Source organism: Botrytis byssoidea (genome assembly GCF_014898295.1).
Source record: "Botrytis byssoidea strain MUCL 94 chromosome Unknown BBYS_019, whole genome shotgun sequence".
Lineage (NCBI taxonomy): Eukaryota > Fungi > Ascomycota > Leotiomycetes > Helotiales > Sclerotiniaceae > Botrytis > Botrytis byssoidea.
In genome coordinates, this window is record NW_024065860.1 from 122,932 (window position 1) to 144,052 (window position 21,121).

Here is a 21,121-nt window from a genome sequence, read left to right on the forward strand (position 1 = left end):
ACCGGCAAACAAGCTATCTCGTTGACTCAATGAGCCGGATCGCTAGCAAATATAGTGTGCGGATAGCTAGCTATGGCTAACCATTGGAAGGACGAGCCAGATCATTCACGTTTTTTTCTTAAGATCTTTACGTGATTCGGTAAAGTTCTGTGCGGCGTGGCATAGATGCTAAGTTTAATTGAGTTAGACGAAAACTCAAATTAATGCTTATACGGTGGTATCTAGAATGCCACATTAGGCGTTATCTCTCCAATTTTGTTATTATCATTGGTCGTAAACCACACACGGAAAACAACAGTGGAACTCGTGTTTGGGGGTTATTTATTTGAAAAAGATATTTAAGTAATGGATCAAAGTCGATCCCCACTACTTTACTCTCTGAGTTACTGGCCCGTCCAATGACGCCCGTATGGATTACCCCTGGCTCCCAAGATTTTCGTGCTCTCAACTAGCATGGCAGCTCGTGTCAAAATTCAGTTTACTGCCCTATTAGTCCCACTATGTTCTATTTCAGGATAGCTTACGATTAAAAATATTCCATCTTAACCTGGGTTGTAGGCTTTAGGCATCCGATATGCTCAGGATAGTAAGATCGACCTCTAGGGGGCAAGCAACAACACCGAGTTGTCCTTAGTCTTTAAGTGATCTTTTACACATTCACACTTCAGCCTCCTACCTTTCGTTCAAGTATCTCATCATAGACATATTACACTTTGTTTTTTTCAAACATCTTTTTCGTCAATCTGCGATTTGCGGTCGACTTTCACGCTCGTTATTTCTCATTCTTGTCCGCAAGCTATTCGTTGTAATTTTTTGGTGTTGAAGAACGGGTTCAATATAGGATCACTTATCAGTGGATATCATACGAGCAAGCTACATAATACCTGGGAATATTGGAGGAAACCTTCTTAATATCTTGCTGGTCCCGAACAATTCGAACTCCTGAACTTTACATACAATTCGGCAATAGTTGATGAAGAAAAATTCATGATTTTGGTCACTTGAATATCGTTTCTGGTCGGTTTCGTTTGTCACGATGTTCGCGCGAACTCTCGTTGCCTTGTGCAGCGTCTTGTTGAACACACAAGTCGATGCCTTACGCTACGAAGAACAGTTTGTGGGCTACAATCTGAATACAAATCAGACGGCAACATCACCCTTTGATTACTATGGAAAATGGGAAGATGTACGTGAAAATCCATGGCTCTTGGAGGGTTGAAAACTTCAGTGGTGGATTTTTGGAAATCCAGATGCACGTTGGCTAACCTATCTTTTCGTAGCATGAATTTCACAAATCTCCTGATAATTGGCGTTTTCCCTTCTACTCTTTCTTTCTGGATAAATTCGTGAATGGAGATCCAACGAACGATGATATCAATGGAACCAATTTCGAAACTGATTTCATGCAAACCCAATTACGACATGGAGGTGATCTACAGGGTCTCATTGACAGTCTGGACTATATACAAGGAATGGGAATAAAAGGAATCTATATCGCCGGAAGTCCTATGATCAATATGCCTTGGGGTGCGGATCAGTACTCTCCTCTGGATTTCAGTCTTCTCGACCAACATTTTGGAGATATCGATTTGTGGAGGAAAACCACCACAGCCATCCATGACAGGGGAATGTATGTGATGCTCGACAATACCATGGGAACTATGGGAGACTTGATTGCTTTCAAAGGCTATGAAAATTCTTCGACTCCGTTTACCCTCGTCGAGCACGAAGTTCTTTGGCGTAATGAAGGCCGCCAATATCTAGATTTTTCCTTCGGGTCGAAGTACAATGAGTCCTGCAACTACCCTAGATTTTGGCTTGACACTGGATATACCGTCAAGGAAGATGTCACTGACCTCATGAATGGATGTTACGATTCCGAATTCGATCAATATGGTGATACCGAAGCTTTTGGTGTCTTCCCCGATTGGCAACGTCAGTTGTCTAAGTTTGCCTCTGTCCAGGATCGTCTGAGAGAATGGGTTCCATCAGTGAGAACTAAAATCGAAATCTTCACTTGTATGATTATCCAGCAATTAGACATTGATGGGATACGTGTGGACAAAGCGACACAAATTACGGTCGATGCATTGGGAAGTTTCAGTCACGCATTGAGAGAATGCGCAAGAGGCGTGAATAAGACAAATTTCATGGTTACTGGTGAAATTACTGGAGGAAATACTTTTGGAAGTATTTACCTTGGGCGTGGACGTCAACCTGACATGTTACCGTCCAGTATGGCAAACGCGGTTAAAATGACCTCCAATTCTAGTTTGGCATATTTCATCCGTGATCCTGACCAAAACGCACTCGACTCTGCTGCCTTCCATTACAGTATTTATCGCACGCTGACTCGATTTCTGGGAATGGACGGAAACTTGGCAAGTGGTTATGATACACCAACTAACTGGGTAGATGCGTGGAACGAAATGCTTGTAACGAATGATCTTATCAATCCCAATACTGGAGTTTTCGATCCAAGACATATGTACGGAGTCAGCAATCAGGATGTTTTCAGATGGCCAGCTATCCAGAATGGCACACAAAAACAACTTCTAGGACTTTTCATTACGACTATACACATGCCTGGTATCCCTTTGCTCTTGTGGGGTGAAGAGCAAGCATTTTATGTCTTAGACAACACAGCCGACAATTATCTCTTCGGTCGACAAGCTATGTCTCCTTCTCAAGCATGGCAAACTCACGGATGCTACGCCCTTGGCAGTGGTACCTTCTATCAATTTCCCGGCGACTCTTGCACTCGAGGTTGTAATGATGAGTGGAACAGCCGCGATCATAGAGATCCATCTCATCCAGTTCGGAATATTATCAAGGCAATGTACCAGATGCGAGACAACTACCCAGTTTTGAAAGATGGATGGTTTTTACAACAGCTTTCCAACCAGACAGTTGAAATCCTCTTGCCAGGTAGTAACGGTACAGCTACTGAAACTGGAATGTGGAGTACCATGCGAAGTCAATATGATGGTATTCAGGACTTATCTAAAGCTGGTGGTCAAGCAAATCAGTCTATTTGGATGGTTTACCACAACAACTATGACACAGTCACATATTCTTTTGATTGCAGTAACAACGAAACTGCCCTCGTTGCTCCTTTCCTCGATGGCGTCACCGTCAAGAACCTGTTCTATCCGTATGAGGAAGTTACACTGAAAGCAGGACCTTTCAAGCTTGGGATCGCAAATCAAACTGGCTTCAATGGCTGTCTTGATAGTCTCACTCTTGTTCCATACGAGTATAAAGCATATGTGCCAAAAAAGAACTGGGTTGGGCCTTCGCCTATGATTACCTCATTTTCACCAGGACACGATGCACGACTTGTCTCATCAGTTGCCCCCGGAGAACAAGAAACCATCGAAATTGAATTTGGTTTCAGTGCCGAAATGAAGTGCTCTGATCTCATTTCGAAAATGACAATCACCTCAGCAACGGAAGACGGACAGGTTGCAACATTAGCCAATGCTACCGGCGAATACTCTTGTACTTTGCTTCCAAGTCCGGTCAATGTCACCGAATTCGTCGGATCCATTCCAACTATGTGGACTTTCAAAGGAAAACTTACCAATGTATCCAACGGTGTCCACTCGATTACTCTCACCAATGTCTCCAGCAACTCTGGAAATTCCTCAACTGGAGCCACAGATACATTTTTGTTCCGCATTGGACAAGTTGATAATCCTATCACTTTCCCCGGTTCCGCAAACTTCACAAGAGAACTACTTCACAAGTATGATAATGGCACATTATATGTTAGCCACAAAGCTGCTGGAGCGGATCAGTTTAAATATTCTTTGAACTGGGGAAGTTCATGGTCTGAATGGACGCCATATGTTGGTGGAAATACCACACTTGAACCACAGGCTTGGACTGGTACAAGCAAGCAAAAGTGGGACGGCGATCACGTCATCATGCAATATTGGAGCAAACTTACTGGTAGCAGTGATGTGGTTCAACATGCCGATCTAGAAACTAACACCTGGTCGCGTCGTCTTCCGCACTTGTTCGCTAATGGTCCATTCAACCAGTATGGTTATGATACTGGTATCGAAAATGGTTTCTCCTTAAACAAGGAAGACAGTCTCTGGGAATACAAGTTTATGACTGAATGGCCAGCCGGTAAGTTGTATCTTCATTCGATGTACTAAGGCACTCTAACAATATCTAGTCATGCAAGTGAATGTTTGGGGTATGAATCCTGATGGACAACCTGACGAGACTATCGTTTTGGGAGATATCGACAATGATAATATTCTTGACCGTATGCCACCCTCATCGCTGTCCACAGCGCTCATCAACATTACACGTGTGCCGCCATCACCATATCTCGGATATAAAATTGCAATCGACGACGGTAACTATAGATACTATCAAATCCCATACGGAAATCGTTCCTACCAAATGTTGATGGTTGTCCTTTTCTGGATTGTTCCTGTTCTCAGTGGTGGTCTCAGTATCTGGCTGTTCATGAAATCTTTCTACGCTGTCAAACTCAACAGTGTCGGTGTCAAGGAGGCAAAGAATTATATCCCATTGGCACTGCGCAGAAAGCTGAAGAGAGAAAAGAAAGAGGACGAATCTGAGAAAGAAATGACAGTCATGGGAGGATTACACTCAATGTTCCACGAAAACGCCACACAACTTGGACTTCAAGCCGATGTTGCAGCTACCGGACGACGAACTGTACTTATTGCTACTATGGAATACGATATCGAAGATTGGGCTATCAAGATCAAGATTGGAGGTCTTGGTGTCATGGCCCAATTGATGGGAAAGAACTTGGGTCATCAAGATCTCATTTGGGTCGTTCCTTGTGTTGGCGGGATCGATTATCCTATTGATCACCAAGCTGAACCTATGGATGTCACAATTCTTGGAAATTCCTACACTGTTCAGGTCCAGTACCACACTCTACGAAACATCACTTACGTTCTTCTTGATGCACCAGTTTTCAGAGCACAATCTAAATCCGAGCCATACCCAGCTCGTATGGATGATTTGGACTCGGCCGTTTACTACAGTGCTTGGAATCAATGTATTGCTCTTACTATCAAGCGTTTCCCTGTTGATTTGTATCACATCAACGATTACCACGGAGCCGTCGCACCAGTCCATCTTCTCCCAGAAACAATTCCATGTTGTTTGTCCCTCCACAACGCCGAGTTCCAAGGTTTATGGCCCATGCGTAACCAGAAAGAGAGAAGCGAAGTCTGTCAAGTCTACAATATTCCAGAAGAAGTCGCCATCAAGTACGTTCAATTCGGAGACGTGTTCAATTTACTCCACGCTGGAAGTTCGTATCTTCGCATTCATCAAAAGGGTTTCGGTGCTGTCGGTGTCAGTAAGAAATACGGAAAGCGTTCCTGGGCAAGATATCCTATTTTCTGGGGATTGAGTAAGATCGGTAATCTTCCTAATCCTGATCCTTCTGATACTGGAGACTGGAATGGTACTCAAGATTCGACGGGGAAGACGATTGTTAACCAGGACTTTGAAAATCAAAGAGGCGAGCTCAAAAGACAAGCACAGGAATGGGCTGGTCTTGAACAAAATCCTAAAGCTGAGCTCTTGGTTTTCGTCGGGAGATGGTCAATGCAAAAGGGTATTGATTTGATTGCTGATGTTATGCCTGCCGTTTTGGAGGAGAACCCAAATGTTCAACTTATTTGCGTTGGTCCTGTTATTGATCTTTATGGAAAATTTGCCGCTCTCAAACTCGATGTCATGATGACCAAGTACAAGGGCCGTGTCTTCAGTAAACCTGAGTTCACTGCTCTTCCACCATTCATTTTCTCGGGAGCCGAATTCGCCTTGATTCCATCTAGAGATGAACCTTTCGGTCTTGTCGCTGTAGAGTTCGGTAGAAAGGGAGCTTTGGGTATTGGTGCTCGTGTTGGTGGTCTTGGTCAAATGCCTGGTTGGTGGTTCACTGTTGAATCTACCACCACCACCCACATGCTTCATCAATTCAAACAAGCCATCAAGGAAGCCTTGGCCTCCAAATTGGAAACTCGTCAAATAATGAGAGCACGATCTGCTAAGCAACGTTTCCCAGTCGCTCAATGGGTCAATGATCTTGAGATACTGCAAAGTAAAGCAATCAAGATTCACGACAAGGAAGAGGCCAAACACTCTGGTAGACCTAGATCTAGAGGAAGAGATGGAGGAAATATTTTCTATTCTTCCGCTAAGAGATTGTCGAGTTTCGGTACCAGTTTGGCTAGTACCTCACAACTTGATGTTGCCAGTACCATTGGTGGCTCTACCAGGCCATCCTCGCCAACCCGTGTTGAACAGCCACCAGCCGGAGGTGGACTCAACCGCAAGCTTTCTTTGGGATACAGAGCTGGTCCTGGTCATCGCGTAATGAAGAACAGATTCAATGGTAGTAATGCATCGATCGGAATGGGTGGTCAAGTCAAACATGACGAAGGACTGACCGATGTGGATGAAGACAGCGATGATGAAGATGCCCGAGTTCGTGACGACATTTACGATGAATACGTACTCACCCCTGAAGAATTAGAAGCCCGAAGACAACAAGAGCAATTCAGAGGACGATCTGACAGTCCTGCCGGAGGCGCATTCCTCGCACCACAACCAGGATACTTGGATTCTCCACGAAGAAGTCCAAGTGCTAATACTGGTAGTCTGCATATCAATGACTCGGAATTGTCATTACCACGTCTCAAGGATGGCTCAAATATCTATTCCACTCACTCGATACCTGGTTCCCCTGGTTTGGAGTCACCAGGAACACCTGGAGCACACGATTCTTTGCTTCCTCCTCCATCGATATTTGGAGCCGGTGGTGAAAACAACAGAGCTTCCATGCTTAGTTTGAGTTCGGTCATCGGAGACAAGACAGATTTCAAACTTCAAAAGGTTGATCCATTCTTCACTGATACTCAAGGAGAATACTATCAACAATTTGCCAAGAATCTTGATGGTCTTGATGGAAAGAATAGTGAAGGACAACTGTGTATCGAGGAATACTTGATCAAATCTGAAAAGAAATGGTTCGACCGATTCCGTGATGCACGATTGGGAAGAAGCTCAGTCGCACCTTCATTCTCTGCCCTTGGAAGTGGAAGAAGATCTCACGACAGCCGTGGACGATCCAATAGTCGGGATAGCTTTACCAACGATACCATTACCCACTCAAGGCAAAACTCTAGTCAAGATAACATGGCACTCACTGGCGGAAATGCTCCCAATGATCAATTCTTACTCGGCAAAGATTATAAACCACCTACTGGTCTCCGCCTGGTCATGCAATACCGCTTCTTTGATTGGCCGGTCTATTCATTCTTGCTCGCCTTCGGTCAAATCATTGCAGCCAATTCTTATCAAATTACTCTTCTTACTGGTACCGTGGGTCAAACTGCAGAGAAACTTTACATCACAGCAACTATTTATCTGGTTACCTCGATCATGTGGTGGGAAGTCTTCTCCTTCTTCAAGTCAATCTACGTCCTCAGTATTCCATTCATCTTCTACGGATTGGCCTTTTTCCTCCTCGGTATGGCTCCTTTCGTTGACGGCGTTGATGGAAAGGGTTGGGTCCAGAACGTGGCTACTGGTTTGTATGCTGTTGCCGCTTCATCGGGTAGTATATTCTTCGCTCTAAATTTCGGAGACGAAGGAGGATCTCCCGTGAAAGCCTGGGTTTTCCGTGCCTGTATCATTCAAGGAACACAACAAGCTTATGTCGTCATTCTCTGGTTCTGGGGATCTTATCTCAACAGACGACAAGCTGATGGTCTCGGAACTTCCTTTACAACTGCCAGTCCCAAAATGTCTGCAGTCGTTCTTCCTATTGCGATACTTATGTGGGCGGTTGGTCTGGTCACTTACCTCGGATTGCCAGAATATTATCGACAAGCGCCTGGAAAAGTACCATCATTCTACGCCTCGCTCTTCAGACGTAAGATTGTCATGTGGTTTTTCGTCACTGTGTTGATCCAGAATTTCTTCCTCTCAACGCTCTACGGTCGTAACTGGCTTTATCTGTTCTCCTCCAACCATGCTCCTACATGGGCCATCGTGCTTCTCATCATCTTCTTCTTTGGGTTCTTATGGGCAGCCTTCCTCTGGTTCTTCGCAATCTTGAGTAAAGATCACAGTTGGGTTCTCCCAATTTTCGCCATCGGTCTCGGAGCTCCTAGATGGTGTCAAATGCTCTGGTCATGCACCCCAATTGGTCAATACATACCATGGGTTGGCAACGGACTCGCCAGCGCTCTTTTCTCCCGATCATTGTGGCTTTGGCTTGGTATGCTCGATGCACTTCAAGGTGTAGGATTCGGTATGCTGTTGCTCCAGACTCTTACCCGTGTTCACATTGCTTTCACGCTCATTGCGGCTCAAGTTTTGGGTTCAATCGCTACTATTGTAGCCAGAGCATGTGCACCAAACAACATTGGACCTGGACCCGTCTTCCCCGATTTTAGTGACGGGGCAGCTGGTCTTGGCAATGCATGGTTCTGGATCGGGTTGATTTTACAACTTGTTATTTGTGGTGGATTTTTCACATTCTTCAGAAAAGAGCAACTTAGCAAGCCTTAGAGCTATCTTGCATTTTATTTTTTGGTTAGACGTTGTTGCAACGGGTGCAGAGCAAATGGGATGGTGTAAATGCATGCAGGGTGGGAGGATGTCGTGTGCACGAATGAGGCGTTTTTATATTCTTTTTGTATAAAATGGTGCAGATTTGGACGGAATTATTGTATTTGGACATTACCCCTTTGGCGGGATGACTGAGTAAAGATTTTACACGATGGAAACGATACAGAGCGCGCAATATAGACTTTTGCTTTTTTAAATGTTCGCCATCGACGAACGGGTATTCGGTGGAGGGTTTGGGAGGAGAAACACTCTTTTTTTCTTGTGTATTTGAGAGTGGAATGGGCATAGTATACACTTGGTTGAGATAGAACTTAAAGTTTAATGAACTTGTCACATACACATATCGTACCAAAGTGCCTTTGAATGTTGAATAGCTGAATGGTTTTTACACTTCATTTTGTCATCGTCATCAAAAGGTTTAGGAGCGGTGTTTATCTTCTTGTCTTTCCAAAGCATTACCTTCAATCAACAAGGACACAACATCAATTGTATATATATCAAGGCATAGTAGTGCATTATCTATTTGTAAAGGTAGCCCAAGAGGGTATCTCAACGAATTCTCATAACATCCAGCAGAATATCTCTCTCTGGGTATGTTTCTTGAGAATTGAGTGGTGGTTTGGTTATGGACCTTTCTTTTTCAAGAAGCTAGACAGTTTAGAAGTAAAAGTAGAAGTGATAACAAACTCAAGATTTCTCAAATTACAGAGCAGAAAAAAGAAAACTTCCACTTTCGCTTATATATCAATCGATCGATCAATCCATCCATCCATCAAGCAAATATTCACTCTCCTCCCATCTAGCTACTCTCATCACAACATTCACCACTCCATCTCGAAAGCGGCGCAGTTTAGGCAGCCTTGTCGTGTGATATATTTCCTTGAGCATATCCACATTTCTGATCTTTCGCCGGACCCATCAATATTCAATATTGCATCTCCTTTCCCCAATCACGCGTAGCTGTACCTCGCCGCGCCGCACATCCGCATATATGCCCTGTCACAAAATCCTCCGTATACGGTCGTACCTGACATTTTGGTGTCTTTATCCGTGGTGTAACCTCTCTCATCCAATAATTTCTTCACTCCCGCGAGAAAACCAACCTACAAATTCGGTGAAGATGCTGGGAACCTAGTAATTACATCCAACGTTCTTCATCAGATTGTTTGGGATGAAAGAGCAACGGTCGTATGATAAACAAATGAGTTGTAATCTTGAAAATAAATCAAAAAACAAGCTTATCGATCAACCACTAATGACCCTGAATGCCCTTCCCCACCTTCCGCATAATCCGGCATCCATCTAACCTAAATTCGGAAGCTTAATTGTTTAATTTCGCAAAGTCAATTATGCTCCATATATGATATACTACTTATCCGTTTTATCCGCTTTGAAACTTGTGGTCCTAGGATAATGAAAAATCAAAATAGCCATGCTAATATCTATGCTATCTCGAGGCTATCCAATACCTAAACCACATTCGCAAAAGCAGCATTAACAGTCGGCACGGGAAATTCTATCCGAGCGCTAGGGGTGGTATATTAAGATAAAGGTCCGACAAGAACCCGCTTTACCTTAATCTTCAATAAGTACTAGGTAGGTAAATGAGTAATTAGTTAGACAAGTTGAGGCTCGGAGACTACGAGATAGTTTGGATACTAAAAGCGATAGCTAAAAAGAATGGAAGAGCTAGAGGTTAGAGAATGGTAGGCTACGGAGATATTCTACATCCTTCGCTTAAAATGTACCGATGTCTGGCTTTGGAAGAGATGAAGAAAGTGCATATTTCGTAGGTGGCTTGAGAAAATGCAGATAATTTACATGTGTTGATCGGGTAATGGAAACACGAGATTGATTGATTGATCTGTTAAGAGTTAAGAGGGTTAGCTATTGTTTGCTTGGAGACGGATGATTATCTGTTTCTGTGGATGCTATTCCGTAGTGAGGTGAGTGGAGAGGAAAGTACATGCTTTAGGTGAGAAATATTGGTATTTCTGTCTAGGTATCTTGAAATCTTGGTAGAAATTTATACGAGCAGAGCATTAGGTAGATATGCAGGATATCGTCCATACAATCTGCATCTCCAAATTTTCCATTGCATACACCAGACTATGGTGTACTTACCGTCTAGAACTCAGGTACTTTGTATTTTGCACTCGTCGCCAATTAATACCTACCTTACCTCGCGATCTCGAGAAAAAGCCGGACGCCAAACCCGCAAAAATAAAATAGAATTTAGAAACAGTTTTTTTTTAGAATTCGATATAAATTCAACTTTATATTATAATACTTTCAAAATTGAAATTATAAAATCGTTTATTAATAGATTATCAATATTCCAATTTTTATCAAAGAATTCAATTTTCTTGTTTTGATATTAAATTTTGATTAAGGTATAGAATTTTGGTGTCCGGCTTTTTCTCGAGGTCGCGAGCTTACCTAGTGCTAGTGGATGAAGCCTACTCCGTACAACACGAGAATACCTACTTCCCTAGGTACCCTCGCGACCCTTAGAAAGAGCCGCAAACTAGCACTAATAGTACCATATACAAATAATGACATATTCATTTACATATTTTCCACATTCAACAGCAAATATATTCCATTCCAATTCAATAAAAATCCCAACCAAACCAAGTCATCTCAATCTCAACCCATGCAAATCAAAAATAGTGATTATGAATGATATAACAAACAATATACCACAATTCTATCAGCAACCTCCCGCTATTTCCAGACTCAGACTCACAAACCACTAAATACATACATACATACATACATACATACATACATACATACATACATACATACATACATACATACATACATACATACATACATACATACATACATACATACATACATACATACATACATACATACATACATACATACATACCCTTCCTTACCCTTCCTTACCCAGCCAGCAAACCATTCCACCAAACTACCTATCTACCTACCTACTACCTCATCACGTATTAAAATCATTTCCCATCTTTGCTCTACACTTACACTTATACATACACATACACATTCTCCAAAGTAATCCATCCCCACGATTCACCCACCCAGCACAGCAATAAACCACAATTCACCCACACCCTCCCCTCTCCCCTCTCCCACTTCCCAATCCCCGAGTCATCTCGTGGAAACAAGGAGCGACGATATGCTCAAATCTCTCTATATATATACATATAATATTATATGTATTGAATCAATGAATTATTGAAATGCATTGTATGTACTCTTTCTTACCCAGAAATATATAAGTATTTATTTTCTGGTCTTGTATCGATGGGGTTTATTGATAATGAGAATAAAGACTTTCGGAAAGGTACTTTATACAAGGTTATCTATCTATCGAGATAGATTGCTTAGGAGATGGAATGGGATTTGGAGATAACTTAGGAAGAAGGAAGGAAGGAAATCGAGTATTGAATGAGGTATATGTAGATTGTAGGCAATGAATAGCAATAGCAACAAAATGAAATTTAAAAAAAGGAAAAGAAAATGATAATACCCACGATCTACAAAATTCCACGAATGAGAAAAAGGATTAGATGAACCTTATCCGAAAGAAATCACGATATCGATCTCGTGCGAAATTTTCAATGGGTTGATATTTGGAGTATTTACTATAAAGACGTAATGTAATTGCTTTAAAAAAAAAGCAAACAAACAAAATAGATAGATAGATAGATAGATAGATATGTTTGTAAATAGTTTAACAATTCCCCAACCCCCAACTCTATATCTAGTCTGTTTGATCTGACTCGGTATACAAATATAGAGATAGATAGCAATCTGATTCTGATATGCAACGTGTGTTCTCCCATCCCAATCTGTAACATTATATCATGAGCACTCTATGGAGTGTGTTATGTTCAAATCATCTTCTTCTTTGACATCGTTGGGGGGGGGTTTCTTTCCACCCTCTTGGTGTCTTTGAATATATCCAGATGATATTTCCTCACTCCCCCTCCTCTCTCTGCTCATCCTTTCTTTGTTTCCCTTCCAAGTTCTGCTATACACCTACCCCTCTGCTTCCCCTTTCTCATTATTTCCCATCCCTCAAATACCTCCTCATCTCATCCCATCCACCACCACCAAACCAAATAACCTTCCTCACCCTACCGCTCACCCCTCCCCCTAAGAATCACAAATAAAATCAAACTCCGCATTCGAACTCGTGAGCACCTGAAAGTTCGTCTGCGTAGCCGTTGCTCCCGCCGCTAAACACGATGCTGAGGTTGTGGAAGAAATTAGCTTTCTTTCTTTCTTTCTTTCTTGCATATCTCCCATCCCATATCCTCTTCATACAATCAACCGTATAATTGGGTTTGAACAGCTTTTGCATCTTCTTTTCCTCCTTATCCCCTTCTCCCTCTCCTCTTGGTGTGTTCATTCTTCTTCCTCGTCTCCTAAAATCGCTTCGAGTATGTAAACATTATGATAAACGATCCGGGACCAGCCCTTCGTCTATCTTTCAATAAATCTATCTCATAAACTTCACAAACCAACTCAATTCAAATTACCACCACCCCCCACTCACAAACCCGACATCAAACCCCTCTCCCCATTCCTCCCCTACAACCCTAACAAACCCCCACCAAAAACCCTCCGAAAAACAACGTCACAAAGCCAAAACTCCCCAGAAAAAACAACACCACACCCCTCAAAACCCCAAACAACCTACCCACCCAAATCCCATGAGAAGAACCCGCTTGTCTCTTTACCAAAAGCAATGATGTATGGTTTGAAGAGGAAGAAGAAGAATTAGAAGGGATAAACATACACTCCTGAGTTTGACAACCCTCCACACTTAAATCTGCAGCAGCTTTTGCAGGATTATTGGCTGCGTCGGCGCATTTGTTGTTTTGGTTGGCGCAGGATCGAGAGTAGGCGTCTGCGAATGCGGGCTAGAGGGGAGGGGTGTTAGTTTTTTACTTATCTTTTCGGGTGGAATGGCTGGTGAAGAGAAGAGAGGGTTAAACAGGAGAGGACAAATAAACGAGGGAGCGGAAAGAAGACAAATATCACAATAACAAAATGAGAATAATAGATATCCCCCCCTTCAATAAAAAGAAACCAGAAATCAAAAATCAAAACTCACAAAAGTATCACCCCCAACCATAAACGGTCTCGCATGATCCCCAGAATTAGTTATCTGTCCCAGGTTCAAATCAGTAAATACTTCTCTCTCATTTACCTCCGCCCATTTCAACATTCATCTCTCAATTCCATCCCAATCTCCTATAAGAAGATTTCTACAACGATAACCACAATCATAATCCCTTCACCCACTTCCCCTCCCCTCCCCAAAACCCATAACAACAAAACAGAGCAAAAAAAAGAGAAATACAAGCCTCTCAAACCAAAAAAGGAAACTACATACCGGATCCGCCGATACACCACCCAAAGAACCCGTGAAAATCTAAACCCCGAACAAAAAATGTTAGTTAGAATCCGTAATTGCGTATCTATGTATGCGATGGATTCCCAAATCCGTATTATATCTCCAGGAAATTCCATTCATGCACTTGCAGATATGTTTTGTTGACCCCGATTAAATCTCGTGTCTTTCTTTATATCACCTTTTCCTCTCTCTCCTTCTCAACCTCCCCCTCTCCTCATACCCCCTCAACCTCCTGCTCATCTATTCCTCTCCCCAAACCCAAAAACCAACATCAAAAACCAAACCCAAAATTTCCTCACCCATTCCATCACATCACATCAGATCACATCACACCAAAACCCCAAAACCACATACCTGCAAATTACTCAACGCCCTCCCCCACACCCCCTTAAACTCCCTCGCAAACTCTCCTTCCAAACGCGCATCCGCATTTACACTCCCACTCCCACTCCCACTCTCACTCGCACTCCCCATCTCATCCGCATACACACTTCCCCCCAACACCATCAAGCCCAATATCAGACTGACGCTGAACCTTGTTGAATTGTGGAATTGCATCGTATCGTCTTGTGTTGTGTTGTGTTTGTATATTTCTGATATGTGTATTTCAATATCCAATATCCAATATCCCAAGAACAACAAATCTTCTCAAATGTGCGTAGCGGAACCTTATGCAGCACAGCGATTAAATCCAACTTCGATTTCAATTTCAATTTCGATTTTGATTTCGAGCCAGCGCAAGCAATCAATTCGATTCGATTCGATTTTTCGGGACCTCTGGATTATTTCTCTTCTCTTCTCCTCTTCGTAGGTATCTATATCTCGATAAACCTTATCTTTCAATCAAATAAATGAATAAATGAATGGATAGATATACTCCGTATAAGCGTATATAAAGTTCCGTTGTGAAAATCCACCGTGAAAATCGCACTCAATCCCTTCTCTTCACTTCAACTCAAATTATAATTCCTTCCTTTCTTCCTTCCTTTCCAAAATCCCAAGAAAGAAATATTTCTCGTACCCTCAAATCGTCACTCTCACTCGCGGTCGTAAAAAATCGTTGATTTTGATTTTGATATTTATTGATATAGATGAATTCGATCGCGCGGTTGAGGTATTGCAATTATAATACCAATACCAATTTCAATTTTCAAGTAGATAGATAAATGGATAGACAAATAAATGGATAAATAAATAAATCATTCAATTCCTGAGTTAACCAAAACAATCAATCCAATCCAATCCAATCTCACCCAACCCTCCCCTCCAAAAATATAACCGCTCAGCTCAAATTCTCAAACAAGTTATAACCCCCTTCCCTTTTTCTCTACCCACACCATCCAAACCTCACCTCATCTCACCTAGCAAAGCAAAGCAAAGCAAAGCTCACACAGACACACAGACACAGACACACATCACATCACATCACATCACATCACAACAAAAACCCAACCCCAAAACCCAACCTCAAACCCCAAACCAAACAATTCCCCTCCAACCTGAGACCGCCAACTTCACAACCCAACCAATCATCAGCAACCCTTCCTCCCAAAAGTTTCATTGCAAGCACATCCCGCACAACCCAGTCTTCTCTCTCCCTTTTCCTGATCCCGTGTTTTCCCATGCTAGGTGTGAAATGAAACGTGGATGTGACGATGTGCGTTACATATATATATATATAAAAAAATGTATACAAATGTATATCGTATAGCGATGGAATATCAATCTATATGGATGGTAATCTTACACTATAGTAAATCATAGTAAATCATAGTAAATCAGCCGCTACCCCTCAACTTTTCAACTTTCCAACTTTCCAACTTCCAAACTATCATCAATAGATCAAATAACGTGGTTTATCAGTGAGTAGGTTATATCAATGAACGGATCATTTCGAAAACCACCTAAATCAAGCTTTTTAAAATATTAATATTTTAATAATTAATTATTATTTTCTTAAACAAAAGATTTTAAAAAATAATTAAAATCTAGTTTTTTTATTAATCTAATTTTTATCAAATAATTTTATATTATAGTCCCTAAAAAGAAAGGAAAAGTTGTTATGATTTTCATTATAAAAAATCTATTTTTATAAATAATAAGCTTAATAAATTCAAATTTCATAAAATCAATAAGATTTTAATATTCTTATATATTGAAATATTTTGTATCAAATTTTCAGAAAATTATATCTATAATAAAGAAAGTGTACAGTTATACACAAACGAATTTTGTATATAAAATAAGTGACTCATTCATTAATATAAACTATTCACTAATAAAACCACGTTATATAAATAAATAAATCAATAATGCAAATAAATCATCAAAAACACTAACGTGTTTTATCAGTGAGTAGGTCATATCAATGAATGAGTCATTTCGAAAATCATTTAAATCAAGCTTCTTAAAATATTAATATTTTAATAACTAATCATTATTTTTTGAATAAAAGATTTTAAAAATAATAAAATCTAGATTTTCTATTAATCTAATTTTTATAATGTGTTTATGAATGCGTAGTTCATATTAGTACATACATTATTGTACGAAAATCATTTAAAATCAAATTTCTTAAAATAGTAATAGGTTAATAATTAATCATTATTTTTTGGAAGAAAAGATCTTAAAAATTATTAAAAATCTAGATTGTTTTATTGCTCTAATTGTTAATAAAATAGTTTTTTATATCATGTTCTAAAAAAAAAAGGAATTGTTTACGAGTTTCGTTACAAAAAATTATTTCATATAATAGCTTTATAAATTCGAATTTTCTAAAAATAATTAGATTTTGAAGATTCTTATATAGGTTATATTTGTATCAAATTTTCAAAAAATTAAGATCTATCAGAAAAAAAGTGCAATAATGACGAAGAAACGAATTTTTTGTTATATAAAAGATGAGCTATTCCTGATATAACACACTCACTAATAAACCAACGTTATCTATGTATATAACATATAGTATATTCCTAGTAGATATCCTAAGTAAACAAATCCCCAAATTACGATCGTATAAGAAACGAATGTTCAATCAACCTATTCATTTATTCCTCTCGAATTACTATCTATCCATTACTACTAGATATTCGTCCTCTCATTCATTCATCCCAATCTAATCTAATCTAATCTGATCTTCTTTCTTATATACCTCGTTATATACCTCATTATACATACTCACTTAACATATACCTCCATCATCCATCCATCCATCCATCCATCCACCACCCACAAAACCAAACCCCTACTCTATAAACACCCTAACAAACACCCTAACAAATACCCTTCAACCCCTAGAAATCTACCCATTCATCTCGATTCGATTCCCAAAATCTCATGATAATCAAGCCACCACTGCCATCTCCCAACAAACCTCATCAAACCACCACTACTACTACCACTACCACTACCACTATCACTACCACTACCACTACCACTACCACTACCACTACCACTACCACTACCACTACCACTACCACTAACTACCACTACCACCATCCCAATTCCCAATTCCCAATTCCCAATTCCCAATTCCCAATTCCCCAATTCCTAATCCCAATCCTCAATCCTTATACAAAATACAAAATACAAAATACAAACAAAAACCTAAACCTCAACCTAAACCTAAATAAAAACCTAAATAAAACCTAAATAAAAACCTAAACCTAAACATAAACATAAACATAAATCGAAAAAACTATACTCGACTCTCTCTCTATAATCTCCTTATATCATTCCCTACCTATTGATTTATTCACCTCATTATCATTCCATTCCAAACACTATAAATCCAATTCAATCCAATCCAATCCAATCCATCTCACCATCTCACCATCTCACCATCTCAAATTCAACCTCAACCTACCATCAAAAACTTCATCTACCTCCACTACTTCAAAATACAACACAACACAACACAGCACAACACAATCCAAGCCTTCAAAATTCCCTCCTTATCTCATCTCCCATCTCCCATTTCCCTCCAATCTCCCTCTAAATACCATTCATCTTCCATCTTCTCCCCTCCCCTCCCATCTCCTCTCTCACCTCCTCTCCTATATCCTCTCCCAAATCAATTATCAAACCTTAAAAACTTCATTATTATATTATACTCTACTATACACTATTCTATCTACACCACACAATACAATGCAACATCACAACACAAAACCCTTCTTATGAAATTAAAAAAGTATTCTTTTCATCTCCTTTCTACCTAATCAACTACCTAACTATCTATCTACTATCCAGTATTTAACTAAATTTCTTCGGCGCTCACTCTTACTTTCAATTGTCACCATTTACCACTCACCACTCACTCCTCTCCCTCTCCTTTTCCCTCTCTCCCTCTCCCCCTCCTACCTTCCCCCTCCTACCTCCCCCCTCTCAATCCACGCTCGCATACAAACATGCACAAAGGTATCCATTCATCCACTCAATGCATTCTCCAACTACAATTCCCCGCAGAACATACAATAAAACACCATGCCATTAATATATATATATATAAACGCTGTAATAACTCAGGCCGTAAAAAAAAAAGAGGAATGGAAGGCATACAAGTGCTTTTTGTAAAACTCAAAACTCAAAATATAAAAATGCTAATGATGTTGGTGTTTACCAGTGAGGAATTCCATTCCATCTAAAATGCCACTATACCACACCACCTAAATACCCCATTGCAAAAAGGAAATAAAAAAGAGATGAATAATCTCTGACTCGCTGGCCAATATACTCCAATCTCCCATCCATCATGCATACATACATGCAATGCAATGCAAACCCTTATCCATCTGACATATACAATGAGGTAATTTTTCATCATGAAAAAAAAAAAACAAAAACAAAAAATGCCCTCCCAAAAGCTAAAAATCAGGAGATCATTGTTTAGAAGTTTGCCGAAACATTTCCTCTTCCGGGTTGATGATAACCTTCCAAAGTAGTTTGGAAAGGATTGGGTGCCACACCACCTTCATTCTTCATTTCGTGACCTGCAGATACTGGATCGTAACCTCCCATCAAACCATCATTCTCATCTTCCTTCTTGTTGCGTCCCCAGATTCTCCATGCGACAATGAATAATCCTCCGAGAAGAATGGCACCACCAATACCAACCACGACACCAATGACTGTGTTGCGTGTCTTGGTTGACATACCGGTGGAAGAGGATGAAGAATCACTAATGGGAACAGCGGTTGTAGTGGTATATGCGGCAGGAGTAGTAGAAGTAGTGTATTCCGAGGTAATGGTACTTCCACTTGATGTTGAGACGACGGTTACGACGACTCGAGATGCGGATGGGGTAATGGTGACTTCAGAGAAGGTGGTAGATGGAACGGTTGATGACGAAGAGGTGGAAGTCTTGCTACTCTTGGTGTTAGATGTTTTGGTGGCGGTTGTCTGAGTAGTTTGAGCATCTTCAGAAGTTTGAGCAGCAGTGGTTTGGGCAGCAGTAGTTGCTGAAGATGTTGTTTCAGGAACGGAAACGGGAGTTGTTGCTGCTGAAGTTGTAGGTGCTGCCGTTGTAGGTGCTGCCGTTGTAGGTTCTGCTGAAGTGGTTGGAGTTGTGGGTGCCGCTGAGGTAGTGACGGAAGTTTCACTTGTTGGTGCTGCTGAAGTGGTTGGAGTGGCAGATGTTGTTGGTGCTGCTGAAGTTGAAGTATCTGTATCTGCTCCGCTTCCTCCGGCACTGGTGGCAGCACTACTACTTCCACCTCCTGATGTCAAGGCACCAGTACTATCAGCTCGACGATTAAAGACACCACGATCAATCCAACCGGCTTGAGCAATGGCGAAGATGATTGCCAATACTGACAATAATCTTAATGACCGGGAATACATTGTGTGAGATGATCGATCGTTGTTCCCAGGTGTAAAACGAAAGATTTTGTTGAGATAGATTGAGGAATGAAAAGAAAATTGTCTTCAGTCTTTGTGATACGATTTTGTGTGATGGATGGTATGTTTACAGTCTTCGTTAGTGATTGATTGGTAAACTTGGCAGAATTGTGTGGAAATGTCGCAAATAGATGAAGAAAGTTTGATTTTTGGGTAATTAGTATGAGCGAGAGTGTGAATGTGAGTTTGAGTATGAGTGTGAGTATGAGTATGGATGTAAATGTAAATGTAAATGTGAATGTGAATGTGAATGTGATTTGCCGTTGAATATTTCGTAAAATAGGAAAAGAATAATCTTAATGTTTTAGATTATTGATTTATTGTTGATCTTAACGAAAGTACCGTTGATAATTATGGTGGAACGAGGGGAAGGGGAAGGGGAAGGGGAAGGAGAAGGAGAATGAAAATGGTAATGGTAATGGAAATGAGGGAGGGATGAATGAATATGAAAGAGAGAAAGAGAATAAATTTTGTTTAATGTTATTCATGTACTAACTAGGTAGGGTAGAGAATGTGTGAAGGAGGAAGGGGGTCTGATGTGGGTTCAATTCAAGGCTCAAGGCTCAAGGCAAAGGCGAAAGGCGAAAGGAAAAAAAAAAAGAAGGAAAAAAAGCAAGACAGACGAGACAAACACAAACACAGTGCACATACACAACACAGTGGACACACACACACACACACACACACACATCCATCCAGATGGAGATGGAGATGGAGATGGAGATGGAGATACAGATGACCGAATGATGGATTCGAGAACCAAAACTTAAAAGAGAAAAGTGGGGAACGTTTAAGTGATTAAGGAATTTGATTGGAGGGTCGATCAAGGTACTGTTATGCTAAGTTTGGTATAATGTAATGTAATGATGTGTATGGTGGATGTGGTGGATGTGGTGGGTGTGGTGGGTGTGGTGGGTGTAGTGTGGCAGTGGCAGTGGCATTGGCACTGGCGGAAGAAGGTTTAAAGAAGGTCAATCAATCAATGATTAAGGATTAAGGGTTAAGGTTGGTATTTAGTGGTTAAGGGTGAGAGTGAAGAGTGAAGAGTGAAGAGTGAAGAGTGAATGGTTATCCGAGGGTTAAGATTTGGAAGTGAAGAGTGAAGAGTGAAGAGTGAAGAGTGAAGAGTGAAGAGTGAAGAGTGAAGAGTGAAGAGTGAAG

The 21,121-nt window shown here is 40.7% G+C and overlaps 3 protein-coding genes across 3 annotated transcripts; 1 reads left to right on the forward strand and 2 right to left on the reverse strand.

Moving 5' to 3' along the window:
- Positions 1–1,036: 1,036 nt before the first annotated feature.
- Positions 1,037–8,586, forward strand: EAE97_008717 (uncharacterized protein; the record flags this gene model as incomplete). The annotated part of the gene is made up of 3 exons (XM_038879232.1): positions 1,037–1,186; positions 1,281–4,137; positions 4,187–8,586. 3 exons carry the CDS (start codon positions 1,037–1,039, stop codon positions 8,584–8,586), a joined length of 7,407 nt encoding a protein of 2,468 aa, XP_038729743.1.
- Positions 8,587–12,795: 4,209 nt separating this feature from the next.
- Positions 12,796–14,620, reverse strand: EAE97_008718 (uncharacterized protein; the record flags this gene model as incomplete). The annotated part of the gene is made up of 5 exons (XM_038879233.1): positions 12,796–12,890; positions 13,442–13,565; positions 13,760–13,813; positions 14,042–14,080; positions 14,417–14,620. 5 exons carry the CDS (start codon positions 14,618–14,620, stop codon positions 12,796–12,798), a joined length of 516 nt encoding a protein of 171 aa, XP_038729744.1.
- A 4,329-nt stretch (positions 14,621–18,949) lies between these two features.
- On the reverse strand, positions 18,950–19,903 carry EAE97_008719 (uncharacterized protein; the record flags this gene model as incomplete). Its single annotated transcript, XM_038879234.1, has 1 exon — positions 18,950–19,903. One exon carries the CDS (start codon positions 19,901–19,903, stop codon positions 18,950–18,952), a length of 954 nt encoding a protein of 317 aa, XP_038729745.1.
- Positions 19,904–21,121: the final 1,218 nt, after the last annotated feature.